The 19,368-nt window shown below is 37.4% G+C and overlaps 1 protein-coding gene across 1 annotated transcript in view; it reads left to right on the top strand.

The window, feature by feature from the left end:
- LOC140370390 (SLIT and NTRK-like protein 3) overlaps positions 1 to 19,368 on the top strand; it is a 94,778-nt gene that overhangs the window by 31,525 nt on the left and 43,885 nt on the right. The window contains exon 6 of the mRNA XM_072457524.1: positions 13,687 to 13,906. Coding sequence (XP_072313625.1) covers positions 13,687 to 13,906 — 220 coding nt within the window. The remainder of the gene's footprint in view (positions 1 to 13,686; positions 13,907 to 19,368) is intronic.

The following is a 19,368-nucleotide window of genomic DNA, read 5'->3' as shown; positions in this document are numbered from 1 at the left end:
CGCTGGTCCATTCAGAGCCTTTAGTTACTCTGCAGTGGTGAAAACTTTTCTGTTGCCGTGGTCCTTGGAGTCAAAGGCATGTCGAGCAAACTTTTTGTGTATTATTACCTCCTTGGATGTATTGCGTTTTCCACATGTTGGATTTATGCTCTCCGTGGAAGCTGCTGGGCTCTGAAGTCAACAATGCCGTGCTGAGGTGGTGGATGCGCGGTGCCGGGAGCAAAAGTCATCAGCCTCGCCACAAAACTGACTCTCTATTCTCGTACTGCGTGCTTAAACTTTGTGAGGATTGGGGGAAAAGATACCGCTGTATTGTTGTTGCCATTACTACCTGGCATTTTAAATACAAAGACAATATTTTTGAAGCCAACAGTATCCGCCCGTGACCGTAAATGCGCGTTGTAGCTAGAACTCCTTGGAAAAAAAACAGGTGAATTGTCACAATAGGATATGGCTGTATAGGACTTTTTTTGAATCTAAGGGCTTGAGAGTGGCTCAGAAGGTAGAGTCAACTTACAACGATCATTACTGTTATTGTGTCCCAGGGCAAGACATCCACCGTGGCTGAATATGACAGTGTGTGATTGGTGGGGGTCTGAAAAGTCTGAGAAGATATGCCCGACTAGAAATTGTGGTTGCCAGATTTCCCTCCATTATGATGTGTCTGACTGTTCACAAATGTTGCACTGAGATGAATAAAGGGATTGTTTTTGGCATTGGAAAACCATTAAAGTTCAGAATGATGTGTTTGGGCCTCAGATCTCCTGCCATGGATACAATAAATGGATACCTTTGGATCATACTTCTGGAAGCAGGAAAGAAGGCCATAACTAAGAAATGGATGACACAAACTTAACCAAAAATCAAGCACTGGACTGACATGTCTAGTGCCATTATTGTGTGTTCTGTTTGTGGCATGTTCTGTGCTTTTTATTTGCACAACATTCATTTTTCTTAGAACTCTGTGAGGATTTAATGCTTATATTCCAAGAAGCACAAGTAAACTACATATTAGTTTGTAAAAAGAGTTAAAACTTAATACTCACTCCCTGAACTCCAGCTAACTCACTCTATACCTGTCGTTTTGCATTTAAATCTTTTATAATCCCAATAAAATGAGTCGACAGATAAATGTTGCTCGTCTAAAACATCATCAACAGATTCATCTAAACTATACTACTGTTCTTGTTCTTACTTTAGGCTCAAACGCTAGCTGGCTAAGCTAACACTACAAAATCTGTCTTCGTCCCACTGTGAAGTCAAATTTACTTCCTGATCGTTTATCTTTTTCCTCATTTGAATTCATGCTGGTCAGCTCTATACACTAGTTCCAACCAGATTCAACAAGCTAGCTTCCCTCTGCAGTCTGGCGCAGAGGTATATTCTGTCTCACATTATGCACTCTTATGCCTCTTCCACAAATGACTACACTAGAATAATAGAGCCTTCGCCGCGACTTAACAGCAGCACGCCGGGACGCTCTGATGGGACTAATGTTGCATGCGACCGGAGCAGGAGGAGCGCTGTGATTGGTTCGTCACACAGCACGCCGCCATGCTCCAGCTGAGGTGTGCGTCGCAGCCAGTAGCACCGTGGAATTGGATGTTTTTCTTCAGCTTCTTTTGCATACCAGGTGTTGATAAGCCACTCGAGCTGCCAGGAGGAGGGAGATCTAGACATAGAAGACACTTGTCAGAAGGATGTGTAAGTATTATTGTCAGATTAGGCACTCGTAGATGAGTCCCCTCCATAAAGGATGTATCTGAGTGAGGAACGTCTCAAGTTAAACCGATGGCTGGGGGAGACTAGTTAAGTCAATCAATCAAACTTGATTTATAAAACATTAGTTCTTCACACTTCAAAAACAAGCCCCAGAACCAACCAAACTACACAGGGCCCAGAGGAGAGAGCTGACAGAGGCCCCAAACCTCCACCAGGGGCCCACGAGCCAAGGCCCAGCTAAGACAACTTAACTTCTTATCTTAAGAAGATAAGAAGTTAAGTTTGTTAAAGTGAGAAACGAGTTAAACGTATGTCCATCCTGACTTAACCATGTGCAATACCGTCATATTATTGTGCAATTACTGTCGTACTCACATGCAATAATGTCACATTCATGTGCATATAACTGATGTAAATAGAGTGTTTATTTTACCATTATTATTAGTATTATCTTGTCTTACGCTGTTTTTATTTTATTTTATCTTCATTTTTCCCCTTCATTCCTTATTAAGAAATGAGAGGTTTTGTCTATAGGAGTTTTTGTTTATAAGAGTTTTGTTCATAAGAGTTCTTCTATTAGCTTCCTATGAGTTATCTGTCCTTTTCCTCTGTATCTACCTTCGTTGCAACAATGAAATTTCCCCATGTGTGGACAATAAAGGAATAATATTCCTTTATTGTTGATATTATCTTATCTTATCAGAGACTAGCTAAATCCATGCAAGTGAGAAACTAGTTAAACCTGTACATGAGACTAAATCTATGTGGGTGAGAAACTAGTTAAACCTGTACATGAGACTAAATCTATGTGGGTGAGAAACTAGTTAAACCTGTACATGAGACTAAATCTATGTGGGTGAGAAACTAGTTAAACCTGTACATGAGACTAAATCTATGTGGGTGAGAAACTAGTTAAACCTGTACATGAGACTAAATCTATGTGGGTGAGGAACTAGTTAAACCTGTACATGAGACTAAATCTATGTGGGTGAGAAACTAGTTAAACCTGTACATGAGACTAAATCTATGTGGGTGAGAAACTAGTTAAACCTGTACATGAGACTAAATCTATGTGGGTGAGAAACTAGTTAAACCTGTACATGAGACTAAATCTATGTGGGTGAGAAACTAGTTAAACCTGTACATGAGACTAAATCTATGTGGGTGAGAAACTAGTTAAACCTGTACATGAGACTAAATCTATGTGGGTGAGAAACTAGTTAAACCTGTACATGAGACTAAATCTATGTGGGTTAGAAACTAGTTAAACCTGTACATGAGACTAAATCTATGTGGGTGAGAAACTAGTTAAACCTGTACATGAGACTAAATCTATGTGGGTGAGAAACTAGTTAAACCTGTACATGAGAGACTAAATCTATGTGGGTTAGAAACTAGTTAAACCTGTACATGAGACTAAATCTATGTGGGTGAGAAACTAGTTAAACCTGTACATGAGAGACTAAATCTATGTGGGTGAGAAACAAGTTAAACCTGTACATGAGACTAAATCTATGTGGGTTAGAAACTAGTTAAACCTGTACATGAGACTAAATCTATGTGGGTGAGAAACTAGTTAAACCTGTACATGAGACTAAATCTATGTGGGTGAGAAACTAGTTAAACCTGTACATGAGACTAAATCTATGTGGGTGAGAAACTAGTTAAACCTGTACATGAGACTAAATCTATGTGGGTTAGAAACTAGTTAAACCTGTACATGAGACTAAATCTATGTGGGTGAGAAACTAGTTAAACCTGTACATGAGACTAAATCTATGTGGGTGAGAAACTAGTTAAACCTGTACATGAGACTAAATCTATGTGGGTGAGAAACTAGTTAAACCTGTACATGAGACTAAATCTATGTGGGTGAGGAACTAGTTAAACCTGTACATGAGAGACTAAATCTATGTGGGTGAGAAACTAGTTAAACCTGTACATGAGACTAAATCTATGTGGGTGAGAAACTAGTTAAACCTGTACATGAGACTAAATCTATGTGGGTGAGAAACTAGTTAAACCTGTACATGAGACTAAATCTATGTGGGTGAGGAACTAGTTAAACCTGTACATGAGACTAAATCTATGTGGGTGAGAAACTAGTTAAACCTGTACATGAGACTAAATCTATGTGGGTGAGAAACTAGTTAAACCTGTACATGAGAGACTAAATCTATGTGGGTGAGAAACTAGTTAAACCTGTACATGAGACTAAATCTATGTGGGTTAGAAACTAGTTAAACCTGTACATGAGACTAAATCTATGTGGGTGAGAAACTAGTTAAACCTGTACATGAGACTAAATCTATGTGGGTGAGGAACTAGTTAAACCTGTACATGAGACTAAATCTATGTGGGTGAGAAACTAGTTAAACCTGTACATGAGACTAAATCTATGTGGGTGAGAAACTAGTTAAACCTGTACATGAGACTAAATCTATGTGGGTGAGAAACTAGTTAAACCTGTACATGAGACTAAATCTATGTGGGTGAGAAACTAGTTAAACCTGTACATGAGACTAAATCTATGTGGGTGAGAAACTAGTTAAACCTGTACATGAGACTAAATCTATGTGGGTGAGAAACTAGTTAAACCTGTACATGAGACTAAATCTATGTGGGTGAGAAACTAGTTAAACCTGTACATGAGAGACTAAATCTATGTGGGTGAGAAACTAGTTAAACCTGTACATGAGACTAAATCTATGTGGGTGAGAAACTAGTTAAACCTGTACATGAGACTAAATCTATGTGGGTGAGGAACTAGTTAAACCTGTACATGAGAGACTAAATCTATGTGGGTGAGAAACTAGTTAAACCTGTACATGAGACTAAATCTATGTGGGTGAGAAACTAGTTAAACCTGTACATGAGACTAAATCTATGTGGGTGAGAAACTAGTTAAACCTGTACATGAGACTAAATCTATGTGGGTGAGAAACTAGTTAAACCTGTACATGAGACTAAATCTATGTGGGTGAGAAACTAGTTAAACCTGTACATGAGACTAAATCTATGTGGGTTAGAAACTAGTTAAACCTGTACATGAGACTAAATCTATGTGGGTGAGAAACTAGTTAAACCTGTACATGAGAGACTAAATCTATGTGGGTGAGAAACTAGTTAAACCTGTACATGAGAGAGACTAAATCTATGTGGGTGAGAAACTAGTTAAACCTGTACATGAGACTAAATCTATGTGGGTGAGAAACTAGTTAAACCTGTACATGAGACTAAATCTATGTGGGTGAGAAACTAGTTAAACCTGTACATGAGACTAAATCTATGTGGGTGAGAAACTAGTTAAACCTGTACATGAGACTAAATCTATGTGGGTGAGAAACTAGTTAAACCTGTACATGAGACTAAATCTATGTGGGTGAGAAACTAGTTAAACCTGTACATGAGACTAAATCTATGTGGGTTAGAAACTAGTTAAACCTGTACATGAGACTAAATCTATGTGGGTGAGAAACTAGTTAAACCTGTACATGAGACTAAATCTATGTGGGTGAGAAACTAGTTAAACCTGTACATGAGACTAAATCTATGTGGGTGAGGAACTAGTTAAACCTGTACATGAGACTAAATCTATGTGGGTGAGAAACTAGTTAAACCTGTACATGAGACTAAATCTATGTGGGTGAGAAACTAGTTAAACCTGTACATGAGACTAAATCTATGTGGGTGAGAAACTAGTTAAACCTGTACATGAGACTAAATCTATGTGGGTGAGAAACTAGTTAAACCTGTACATGAGAGACTAAATCTATGTGGGTGAGAAACTAGTTAAACCTGTACATGAGACTAAATCTATGTGGGTGAGAAACTAGTTAAACCTGTACATGAGACTAAATCTATGTGGGTGAGAAACTAGTTAAACCTGTACATGAGAGACTAAATCTATGTGGGTGAGAAACTAGTTAAACCTGTACATGAGACTAAATCTATGTGGGTGAGAAACTAGTTAAACCTGTACATGAGACTAAATCTATGTGGGTTAGAAACTAGTTAAACCTGTACATGAGAGACTAAATCTATGTGGGTGAGGAACTAGTTAAACCTGTACATGAGACTAAATCTATGTGGGTGAGAAACTAGTTAAACCTGTACATGAGAGACTAAATCTATGTGGGTGAGAAACTAGTTAAACCTGTACATGAGACTAAATCTATGTGGGTGAGAAACTAGTTAAACCTGTACATGAGACTAAATCTATGTGGGTTAGAAACTAGTTAAACCTGTACATGAGACTAAATCTATGTGGGTGAGAAACTAGTTAAACCTGTACATGAGAGACTAAATCTATGTGGGTGAGAAACTAGTTAAACCTGTACATGAGACTAAATCTATGTGGGTGAGGAACTAGTTAAACCTGTACATGAGACTAAATCTATGTGGGTGAGGAACTAGTTAAACCTGTACATGAGACTAAATCTATGTGGGTGAGGAACTAGTTAAACCTGTACATGAGACTAAATCTATGTGGGTGAGAAACTAGTTAAACCTGTACATGAGACTAAATCTACGTGGGTGAGGAACTAGTTAAACCTGTACATGAGACTAAATCTATGTGGGTGAGGAACTAGTTAAACCTGTACATGAGACTAAATCTATGTGGGTGAGGAACTAGTTAAACCTGTACATGAGACTAAATCTATGTGGGTGAGGAACTAGTTAAACCTGTACATGAGACTAAATCTATGTGGGTGAGAAACTAGTTAAACCTGTACATGAGACTAAATCTATGTGGGTGAGAAACTAGTTAAACCTGTACATGAGACTAAATCTATGTGGGTGAGAAACTAGTTAAACCTGTACATGAGAGACTAAATCTATGTGGGTGAGGAACTAGTTAAACCTGTACATGAGACTAAATCTATGTGGGTGAGAAACTAGTTAAACCTGTACATGAGACTAAATCTATGTGGGTGAGAAACTAGTTAAACCTGTACATGAGAGACTAAATCTATGTGGGTGAGAAACAAGTTAAACCTGTACATGAGACTAAATCTATGTGGGTGAGAAACAAGTTAAACCTGTACATGAGACTAAATCTATGTGGGTGAGAAACTAGTTAAACCTGTACATGAGACTAAATCTATGTGGGTGAGAAACTAGTTAAACCTGTACATGAGACTAAATCTATGTGGGTTAGAAACTAGTTAAACCTGTACATGAGACTAAATCTATGTGGGTGAGAAACTAGTTAAACCTGTACATGAGACTAAATCTATGTGGGTGAGAAACTAGTTAAACCTGTACATGAGACTAAATCTATGTGGGTGAGGAACTAGTTAAACCTGTACATGAGAGACTAAATCTATGTGGGTGAGAAACTAGTTAAACCTGTACATGAGACTAAATCTATGTGGGTGAGAAACTAGTTAAACCTGTACATGAGACTAAATCTATGTGGGTGAGAAACTAGTTAAACCTGTACATGAGAGACTAAATCTATGTGGGTGAGAAACTAGTTAAACCTGTACATGAGACTAAATCTATGTGGGTGAGGAACTAGTTAAACCTGTACATGAGACTAAATCTATGTGGGTGAGAAACTAGTTAAACCTGTACATGAGACTAAATCTATGTGGGTGAGAAACTAGTTAAACCTGTACATGAGACTAAATCTATGTGGGTTAGAAACTAGTTAAACCTGTACATGAGACTAAATCTATGTGGGTGAGAAACTAGTTAAACCTGTACATGAGACTAAATCTATGTGGGTGAGGAACTAGTTAAACCTGTACATGAGACTAAATCTATGTGGGTGAGAAACTAGTTAAACCTGTACATGAGAGACTAAATCTATGTGGGTGAGAAACTAGTTAAACCTGTACATGAGACTAAATCTATGTGGGTGAGAAACTAGTTAAACCTGTACATGAGACTAAATCTATGTGGGTTAGAAACTAGTTAAACCTGTACATGAGACTAAATCTATGTGGGTGAGGAACTAGTTAAACCTGTACATGAGACTAAATCTATGTGGGTGAGAAACTAGTTAAACCTGTACATGAGACTAAATCTATGTGGGTGAGAAACTAGTTAAACCTGTACATGAGACTAAATCTATGTGGGTGAGAAACTAGTTAAACCTGTACATGAGACTAAATCTATGTGGGTTAGAAACTAGTTAAACCTGTACATGAGACTAAATCTATGTGGGTGAGAAACTAGTTAAACCTGTACATGAGACTAAATCTATGTGGGTGAGGAACTAGTTAAACCTGTACATGAGACTAAATCTATGTGGGTGAGAAACTAGTTAAACCTGTACATGAGACTAAATCTATGTGGGTGAGAAACTAGTTAAACCTGTACATGAGACTAAATCTATGTGGGTGAGGAACTAGTTAAACCTGTACATGAGACTAAATCTATGTGGGTGAGAAACTAGTTAAACCTGTACATGAGACTAAATCTACGTGGGTGAGGAACTAGTTAAACCTGTACATGAGACTAAATCTATGTGGGTGAGGAACTAGTTAAACCTGTACATGAGACTAAATCTATGTGGGTGAGGAACTAGTTAAACCTGTACATGAGACTAAATCTATGTGGGTGAGGAACTAGTTAAACCTGTACATGAGACTAAATCTATGTGGGTGAGAAACTAGTTAAACCTGTACATGAGACTAAATCTATGTGGGTGAGGAACTAGTTAAACCTGTACATGAGACTAAATCTATGTGGGTGAGGAACTAGTTAAACCTGTACATGAGACTAAATCTATGTGGGTGAGAAACTAGTTAAACCTGTACATGAGACTAAATCTATGTGGGTGAGGAACTAGTTAAACCTGTACATGAGACTAAATCTATGTGGGTGAGAAACTAGTTAAACCTGTACATGAGACTAAATCTATGTGGGTGAGAAACTAGTTAAACCTGTACATGAGAGACTAAATCTATGTGGGTGAGAAACTAGTTAAACCTATGCAAGTGAGGCTACTTAAATCAATGCACAAAAGAGAATAGTTAAACCTATGCATTTTTTTAAAAACTATTCAAACCAATGTGCGTGAGAAACTCTTTAAACATACACGACATTTCTTGGAACAATATGAGTGCTGGTGGTGTCATGTGACCGTTTGCTTAATGTTTCCATCCTCTCTAGAGTTAAAGAGTACATTTAAAGCTCAGGGATGTCACGGGCTGCTACGGCTGTGTGCAATATGTCAAACCAGGAAGAAGAAGGAATTGTTGGTGTGTGCGCTTTAAAGAGACAGCTCCGTGCTGTTCAAAAGCGCATAAGAAATGTGCATTATACAGTAGTAGAGCTGTCAGCTTCCAGCTCGGAGGAGCAGACAAGAGCAACAGTGTGAAACAGGGCAAGGAATTACCATGTGATACAGATCATTTTACAATCAAGTGTAATTAGTAGATTACACTTGTGAAAACAGGCAAAACAAAAGCCTAAAAATGCATAATAGAGAAGAAAAAACACATAATGAATAATATGAAAAAATGTGCGACTTGAAGTTGGAAAAATACGGTAAATAAATAAAATACCGTGGATCAATTTCAATCACTTCTTTAGTTTTGTGAAATATACAAAATATGACTTCTTTGATATACAATAACCAAATATTCAGCATAATGTTAACACTAAATATCGACTGTTCGAGTTGCTTAAATGTACATCGCAGAGATTTGACAAATTAGCTAGTTACATGTGTCCTGGTAAGTACATGTTTGCATTTCACGGTTCATACTGTACACGTATATTTATAATAGCGCAGAAGTTAAATATAAAATGGTATTAGTTATTGGAAACCACAATATGCAGGACATCACTAGCTTTAGAAACAAAGTGGAGGCTGCAGTCAAAGTCATAGATCGTCCTCGTTAGTCTTTTCTTTCCTCTTCTTCTTCCCCCCTGGATGAATTATTTTCAGAAAATTCCAACCAAAACCTGGCACTTGTATCTGCTGTAGTCACAAGTCTTCATCTTAACCTCGTATTAACCTTTGTTAGCCACCGCGAGCTCGACCAATGGAAGTCTCATTACAACTCATTCAATATTTTATCTTGGAAAATCTTACGTAATGCCCAGGTATATCGGGTCAATTTTATTCTGAAATCCCGAAAATGCCAAGTGAATTACAACAGACGCACCAGTGAGGGAGAACGATTCTGATTAAAGTGCAGAAGTTTTTCTTCTGCACTTTAATCAGAAGATTAAAATTGTAAAATATTAATCTCACCAGTCAAATCTATTTAAAAATGTGAGCAGGTAAAGTTTAGCGTAGTAATTATCGTCATTTATTATATTAGGTTCATTTGAAGTGGAGACTCTGCAGAGATGTCCAATTGCTCCTTCATTTTTCAGAATATCAATAGAATAACACAGCTAATGATTTTGGGAGCGAGCAGAAGGAATATCTTTGCAGTGATGTTGGAACAGGCAGACTGGAGTTTGACTGATGTAATTCTTATCACAAGCGGAGAAAGAAAGAGAGTACAAAGTTACTACAAAGTTGTTTAAATCAATAGGGAGCGCGCTGCATCCTGGGTAATAATCAAGAGTGGAGTGTAGCTCATTAACGACTCAAGGTCTTGTGAGATTTAGGCATTATTTTCTCATACATTGTAAATATGCATTAGCATTTGAAACTTGGCTAGTGATTTTCTTAATGGGATCTGTTATGCGCAATAAAGTTTTGACTTTTTAATGGAGGTCATACTTGATGTTGGAGCCTTTTCTTTTTGGAACCAGCACTTGAACAATATCTGCTTTTCAGTGGTGGTTCCTGAATATTCAAAACCTTGAGATACATAAGAATGACACAGAAGAATTATAATGTTCATACTTTTAAAGCTGGAGTACCCGGTTTTTGTTTAGAAATGTTGTGTTTTCCCTCGAAGAGCATCTTGTGTGAGAAGCACTCTGTGACAAAAATGAGACTGCAGTGCGCTGTCTGCATCCAATAATATAGTAATTATGTCTCATCAACCTGAAAATGATAGATGAATGCTGCTCGATGATGCTTGGGTAATTTTCGGACCTTAAGCCGTTACTTTTTACCCCACTCTTATTCACAGAGAAATGAGTCTAATGAAGAAGTGAACCTAGACGCGGCGAAAGTATTAACAAAGCTTTATGAGAGCTAGTTACACTGTCTTGAAAAGCAACGTCCGGTTTTATAGTGTGAAAATCAGGCATCCCAAATTGAATTGATGTAATTTCAGGTAAAACGCGAGGTTTCATTGTTCATTTGGGTTAACCAGAGTGGCCAAAGCAAACGTATTTACATTCAGACAGATCTGTTCACACACTCATAGTTTCATGCACTTTGTAATGTTTTCACACTTAAGTGGTTGATGCAGCTCCTGGTCACAAGCCACTGTCACTTCTGTCAAGCCACTTCAAATCATTTATAATAGAGCAATACAAAATCTGGATAAGAAACCAATCCAGGTCACACCACTTTGTTAGTTTGAATCATTTAAATATGTTAACTTTAGAAAATTACATACAATTTGTGTAGTTGAAACTTGTGTAGAAATCAGCCGGCTCCACAGGTTCTTGGGGACTTGACAGTTCCTCTCGGAGCAGACGGGTCATTCCCCAGACGAGCTCAGAGTGGAAACTGTGGAGTCCCAAGACATAAAACAACTTCTGGACAATCAGCGTTCACTGCACAGGGCACGAAACAACTCTGCACCTGTAGAACTGAAGGAGAAACAAACGGGAAATCAAAGACGTTTTATTTGTATTTAGAGGTCAGATGTGTAACCACCTTTGACCTGTTTAATGTATCCATGACGATCTATGTCTATATTACATTGTTACGTTGTTGTTGACTGTAAAAGCCCAACTAGGGACAGACATTGAGAATTAGACCGAGCTAAAATGTTCTAGTATGTGACATGAGCTCATGAAACAGCCTTAAAAAATAAACAATAAAATAATATTTAAATACAATTCAATCAATCAAAAAGTAGATGATTTTTTTGAATTTAATGTAATTATTATTGTTTTACTACTACAAAGCATCCATCTGTTAGAGCCATGTTAACTATCACCATTTATCTTCTCAAAACGCTACAATATTTAGACACGTTTATGTTATTCTCCTGAGAATTTACCCCACAACCTCTTTGCTTGTACAGGGAAGGGAGGCTAACCACTCTGCCACCATACAACCTGCAAATACAACGTTCACTGTCTGCTGCAAAAATGGACTCTTCAACAATAAGTTGCTCATTTTACATGCACGAGTAGATATTGTGTCATATTAGTAATTGAGCATTAAGTCCAGCTTTAGTTTAAACGGCTTTAAGTGCAGATTTGCATAATGTCATGCTAAGCTATAGTTTATCATTTCAATTTTAGCTTTAATGAATTGCATTTCTGAGCGTATATGAGAAGTACATGTTGCTAGAGAGGCTGATTAAACCACTTCATGCTCATGTGAAGTGTGTTATGTGTACAAATATATTCATTATGGCCGTTATATATGAATATTTGGAGCGTTTTACTCGTTTGGTCCTGGTTTGATCCATGTTTAGTCATTGTCTAGACCTGGTTTGGGTGCGTTCTGATCTTTATTTAGCCCTGATCTTGTCTTGTGCAGCTATTTCTTCATTTATTCTATGATTTGATTCAATTTCAGTCAAAATGCAGTCATATCTAACCATCAGTGATCATGTTTAAAATCCACAGCTTTAAAACATATAGCAATACATTAAAAAATACAAATGATTGAATATCTGCATTATTTATGTTCAGGAAATTCCTTTTGAAACACATTTTAGTCTAAAAAATTAATTGAAAATGAAGAGTTCAATGTGAGAAAAAACAACAAATTCTGTTCAGATTATATTTGTGCACTCGTGGAATGAGAGAAACAAAAATCCAATGTGAATCAATATTGGGAGCACGTTCGCACATTTCAACAAGATAATCACAGGTAACACTTTCTTATCTTAACAAGCGAGCCGTCAGAGTAACAAAGTAGTCTATAAAGGTTGTCTCATTTCAGATAAACGAATGTGATTGTCCTGATGGAGTGCGTGGGAGGAAATGGATCATTTCCTTTTTCTTCCAACTTAATGGTTCTGACTGCGCCTCTGATCCAGGAAATGTCTGGAAAGATGGACTTTTTTATTTCTTATTTTACCAACAAGTCTTTTCAGTTTATCATTGGATATTTAATAAGAAGTAACTGATCGTGTTTTGTTTTATTTGGTTATTCAAATCTTACAGTTCTGACCATTAGATTTAGTTCATTTAATTTAATTTAGCAGATATTTGTGTGTACATGTAGATGGATTAAAACAAGATAAAAGACAAACAATCAAATCAGTCAATCAATCAATCAATCAATCAATCAGTCAGTCAGTCAGTCAGTCAGTCAGTCACAACTAAAATCAAGGTAATAGTAGAAATTATTGCACAAATGTCTCAGAAACTTTTCATGTGAGGAATTCAACTGTAAAAATAAGATATACTAATGGAACAAATTACAATTAGAAAAATATATATTGTTGCTGTTAATTTTGCAGTGGAAATTAGAGAAGTCTATAAAATCAACTCATCATGGCAAAAGTCTTAATTTGAGCATTTGTAACTGTTTTAAAGGAGCATTACGTCACTTTTCTGGTGAGTGCTTTGCCTAGAATGCTCCGCAGTATGGCATTAAAGTTATATAAGTCCATGAAGACAAGCAGGTAATGCCACCAGACCAAGGTCAAATCTGTGGAGAAGTGATGCTTAGTTTCATTAATGCTTGTTTGATGAGTCCTCTCTGCTGTGAGCCTCAAAAAACACTCAAATTCAAATTCCCAGTTTTGTGACATCATAAGAATGCTTGTTTTTCAGGTATTTTGACCAACAAAAGCACCTGTAATTGAATAAATGTAAGATTGACAAGTAAATGGCGGACTCCCCATTAGAAAAGTTGGTTCCCCTTCAAAGGAGACCCTACATTCTGTCCTTTGTCCCCCGCAGGTACCTCTACTTCGAGTACAACGAGATCCACGACATCGACCGCGGCACGTTCAACACGATGCCCTCGCTGCAGCTGCTCTTCCTGAACGCCAACCTGCTCCGGAGCCTGCCGCTGGGGGTCTTCTCCGGGGTCAACCTGGCCCGACTAAACCTGCGGAACAACCACCTCCTGCACGTGCCCATGGAGGGGGTCCTGGAGCACCTCACGGCACTGGTGCAGGTCAGTGCGTCCAAGAACTGTGTTGTGTGTTTGTTCTTTCGTCACATATTTTCTATTCAATATTCGTTTTATTCATTTGCCAAGAAAACGGTTGAGATTTTGTGGTTGAGATCTTACTTTTTTTAAATGGCTGGTAAAAGAAGGCTATTAAGATTTTTAAATTATTCACATTTTTTTCAATTTAATATGACTTTTTATTTACTTTTTGCAAGAAAGCTATTGAATTTTTTTGTTTTTTTATTTGTTTGTTTTTTGTTTGTCCATATATACATTTTTTGCATTGGTACGAGTATATAAAGGATTTTCTTATCTTATCTTATCTTCAATCCAATATTCACTTTCATTCTCCTGTTACAAGAAAGCCATTGCGATTGTGTTTACGTCATTTTTACATAGTTTTTCGCCGCGTAGATTCTCAATTCTATATCTGTTTTTGTTTGTTCTTTCGTCACATATTTTCTATTCAATATTTGTTTTAAATTTGCCTGTTACAAGAAAACGGATTTTATGGTTGAGATTTACTATTTGTTTTTAAATGGCTGGTAAAAGAAGGCTATTAAAATTTAGTTTGTTCCTTGTTTTTTTAATTATTCACACATTTTTTTCAATTTAATATAACTTTTTATTTACTTTTTGCAAGAAAGCTATTGAATTTTTTAGTTTTTTTGTTTGTCAGCATGTCCGTATATCTACATTTTTCGCATTGGTACAAGTATCTCCAATCCAATATTCACTTTCACTCTCCTGTTACAAGAAAGCCATTGCGATTGTGTTTACGTCATTTTTACATTGTTTTTCGCCGCGTAAATTCTCAATTCTATATCTGTTTTTGTTTGCCTGTTACAAGAAAGCTGGAGATGTTTTATCCTCCGTACATCTTTGCGCTTTGGCTTTTGACTCAGCGACAGCACAGAATCTGAACATGGCAATTTGCGGCGATGCCTTTCACGGCGGTTTGGACGTGGCGCCAACCTAGTGCTTTTGAACGCACCCCCACTTTACCTCCTATAGTTGTTATTTCGTTATTTCAATTTTACGTGTAAAGGTGTGTTTCTCATCCCTGCTATTTGTTCCATGCAGAGAAAAGAAGCTCTTGCACAAATGTGAGTAGTGTCAGGTACGTACAGGAGTCATTGTCGCGTAAGAGAAAGGCACAGAACGTTATTGTCGAGCGGCGACGGGGACGTTGTGTTCTATAGATGATCTTTCGTAAATCCCACCAAACGAGACGAGACGTGACGGGATTTTGAAAAAACAAGGCGTTTTTTTTATGACTTACTTTTTCATTATTAGCAGCGCCGTGTGTGGGTTTAGAGTCGAGCACTTCACCTGCTTTTCTTGTGGAAGTCCAGTTTGATGTAGGGCTCCATGGAGACGAGCCGTTGCCGTGCCGTCGTCCATGTGAAGTGACAGGTCGGATCACAGATTAGAGCTGCATCTAACGTTTGACAGTTGATTAGTGCAGGGGTTCCCAAAGGTTTCAGACCGGGACCCTAAAAACGAACCATTCAACCGACTCGGGACCCCCACTGTATAACAAAATATTAAAGTTAGGTTTATTTGTATGTTTGAGTGTGTTATCTGACCCAATTTCGCTAAAATGTGCTGTTTTCAATCAAAAATAGATGTAATACAGTGTCATGATTTTATGTCCCGACCCCCACTTTAGGTTTAGAGCAGCACTTCTTCTTTACATTCATTGTTTGGACTGCAAAATACTGTGGATTAGATTTTTGACTAACCCAGATGAAACACACAATGTTACATATACATTTGATATATATATTTTGATGTAATAATTGCTTTGTCTGACTCATTAAAACATCTTCTCTGGCACTGAGTCAGTTTAACCAGTAATGATTCTATTGCTAAATTAGTTTTTAGTATTATATTCAAGTATTATTTCAATAATCGACTGGTTGCGATTAATCGAAACCTGTTCAGCCCTACTCACAAAAAGGATACATTTTATATAAGTTTTTTCAAAGGGCAGTTTAAAAAAATGCAATTTCTTTTCATTTCTGTCTAAATTTCTTTTGTTAAATTGTATATTTCACTCAATGTACAAGAAACTTTATTGCACTCTTCAGCAGTATCTGTATTCAGTGTTGGGATGTAACTAAATACATGTACCAAAAACATGTATTTAGAATGTGAATTTAGTATTGTTTTTATTTGTATTCCAGTTACTCTTTTATTAGTTTTATTCATATTACAGTTACTTTCCTAAAGTCAAAAGAATACAATGTGGGGCTTTATCTCACACTTTATTTAACTATTTAACTTCAAACTGCACAAATCATGTGACTGTACATGTGGTCTTCTCTAATCAGTGATAAATAAGTGTTTTGAATCCTATATCCTGTAATATAATGCGAAAGTGAAAGTATTTGAATTGGACTATAAAACAGAATACGTTGCAGGTTTTCAGTGTAATTTTCAACGTGACAAACCCTGAGTTAGTAAAAGAATTAACAATAATAAAAAGTGTGCGTTTTGCACTTTTCCCTCTTTGTTCAGATTCATCCCACGAGAGACAGAATGTTCTGTGAGAGAAGGTTTGGTTTTTGGCTGCTTGTACCTGTCCTTGTGTTTCTCTGCTCGTGGCCAAGAGTTTATTCACTTTATTTATTAGACATTCATTAGACATTCAAGCTGTATTGGTACAAACTCAATTTTACTGCTTAGTGGAAAGATTTTTGCTGTAGAAATGTATGTTTTCTGTCTTTTGGCTTATCAAAGGTTTAGTTTCAAAATCAGAAATTATTTAGGTGACACTTAATATGATGCTTTTTCCCCTTGAAATTCTGTCATGTATAAATCTACCAAATGCAAATAAATCAGTTTAACAGTGGTTGCGGTCACATGCACATTCAAAACCAGATTTGTAGTAATACGATTATCATAAAACAACATGTAAACAGCTCAATCTGATGCAAGAAATTGTAAATCTTTCTAATCATGGTCCAGAAATCATAATAATCAGATTTGTATGTGTATTTCAGCTGTATTTCCCTGTCAAAGCATTTGTAACACATGGCTAATCCCAACAATTGTCAAGAAAAAAAACGTAATTATGAATTCCCTCAAATTGTTAAAAACCTATTTGGGTCATTTGTTAAATACAATTCAAAAGGCGGCAGCTTAAAACTCAGGTGCACGTCATGTTTTGTCCGTGTCTGAAAAGCTGAAATTACCCTTCAAAAATCCGCCCAAAAAGCCGCTGCGGTGAGTGACAGTGAGACGGAGATTAGCGCACCACCCCTACTGATTTACTAAATGAAAATGACTATAATTACCAGTTTGTTTATTTCCAATGCTATGATTAATCCGGCTAATAGATTGGCCGAGACGCATTATTTAATCACAGTTAATATAATCGACTTGATGAAACTGTCGCCGTGTTCTAACTCGCCCGACGTGGCCTTGGCGTCGTCGTTCCTCCTTCTTCTTGGTGTTTTTGGTTTTCCCGAGTAACTGCTATTGCGCCGCGGCTTATGGGACCGCGCAGACGCCTCAGGTAATTTAATTGAAAAGATATATATATATATAAATAAATGGCAATGGAGTTGATTTGCATAAGTGGTTTTAATAAATCAGCTGAAGAGAAAGCACGGGGCCCGCTTCAGGAATGTTAGCGTGATTGTAATTAGCAAGCCGTGCAGTGGTGGAGTGGTTTCTGCTGCTCGTGTGGGATTCTTTTTGTGTATTTGTGTGTGTGTGTGTGTGTGTGTGTGTCTGTGTGTGTTGGATTCCTGGGCAGTAAAGTTGAATTTGTGGTGTGGTTTTTAGGAAACTTTCTGACAGAAGGACTCTTTAACGTGCAGTGATTCAACCAGGATTTATCTCGGATTAAACCAGAACTATGTCAGGACTGGTTCAGGCCAATCCGTGAGTCATGGGGATTTTTGGGCCACTTCTAGGTCACTTAAGGCCAGACATTGCAGGTGGAAATGTTCAAATTTAGAGACATCTATCTGAAATGTCCTCTGTAGTATGCGCACTCTGTACAAAGTCTTGCATACAGAAATGAAGGTGTAAAAATGGCCCAAAATAATTGCACACATTTGGAACATGAATCTGGGAAATTAATAGATAAAAAAAAAAAAAAAACATATATAGGCAAGGCAAGTGTATTTGTAGAGCACATTTCATACACAAGGCAATTCAAGGTGCTTCAGGAGAAAAATGCATTCAAATCACAAAGAATTACAGAAATCACAAAACAGTTTAATAAATAAATGATTTTAAAAACACATTTTGGATATCTTATTTAGTATTTGAGTAAACTATACTTACGTAAAAATTCCAATCATGCCCCATTTTAGGATTTACACAGGCTTAGTATTAGATATTATCAAAACTTTCCGTAGGAACATTTAGCTAAGCACAAGATGGTAAAGTTTGGTGTGTAGGAGTGACTTTAAGGGCTGATCTTTACGTCTCTGTGGGAGACAGTAAAAAGTTGATTAGATGAAATAATAATACAATAATAAAACCGCTTTAGGTGCAGATTGGATTTTTTTTTTTCCATATGAAAGTTTATATGCTGAAGCATCAAACTGACCAAAGTAGAATTGCTGTCGTGTCTCGGCTTTTGAGCGAAACTTTTCCTTCTTAGGGTCTTATTTGTGTAGAATGTCAATATTTGTGGAAAAAAAGGTTTAGTATAAAAGTGACATTCATCTTGAGGCTTAGGGTGTGACATCCTGATTTGTTTTACATTTATTAGAGAGATTTTTGTCATCCAAACATATTAATAATGACGCATTCCTGTCCATACTTAAAGGGGCTGTACCTGATGAAAAATGAAACCGGTCTTGCCCCAGAACAGATATATTCTTAGGGTCAAAATGAGACCGCTGTGTGCTGTCTAAATCTAATTATACAGCATTTTATTCTCCCAAAAACAGAAAATGTTAGCATGCTAAATGGTATTAGCTTTGCTGTGATGGTGAACTCTGCTCTGACAGTTGTCAAAAGCAGTGAATTATTAGGACGCTTGAAGGAACTTTGGACTGCTCCAAAATTGAAATGATTTTTAAGACTGTAAAAATCACCTTTAATGGTTGTAAGCTACTTCTATAGTTGTCCAATCTGAAGTGGCACCGACCTTCACGTTGGTGGATGAGAATTCAGATCACTCAAGCCCAAAGCCAACCACATCTTAACGTTCTTCACATCTTTACATTCTGCTTTGCTCCTCATCGTCTTCGGCGCCATTAGCGGTGGAAAGCTAAGCTACGTGGCTGCGTGGCCTCGGGTGCTGCTGCGTGCGCGCTTGCATACATCCTTCCCGCTCGCGCCTCACAGTTCCTTGAGTCGGATGGAGTCAGGTGGGAGTGGATTAGCGCCGGTGTCACTGTACATTTCCGTTCTTCTCACTGCGCTCGGTGAAAACGGCGGATCTGGCCAGGCGTGGGAAGCAGGGAGTTTACAGGATGCAAACGCTGTGGCTTAAG

This window comes from Eucyclogobius newberryi, unplaced genomic scaffold (genome assembly GCF_026437365.1).
Source record: "Eucyclogobius newberryi isolate DKJ021-1_F unplaced genomic scaffold, fEucNew1.0.hap1 SCAF_21, whole genome shotgun sequence".
NCBI lineage: Eukaryota > Metazoa > Chordata > Actinopteri > Gobiiformes > Gobiidae > Eucyclogobius > Eucyclogobius newberryi.
This window is presented reverse-complemented; position numbering and strand designations above follow the sequence as displayed.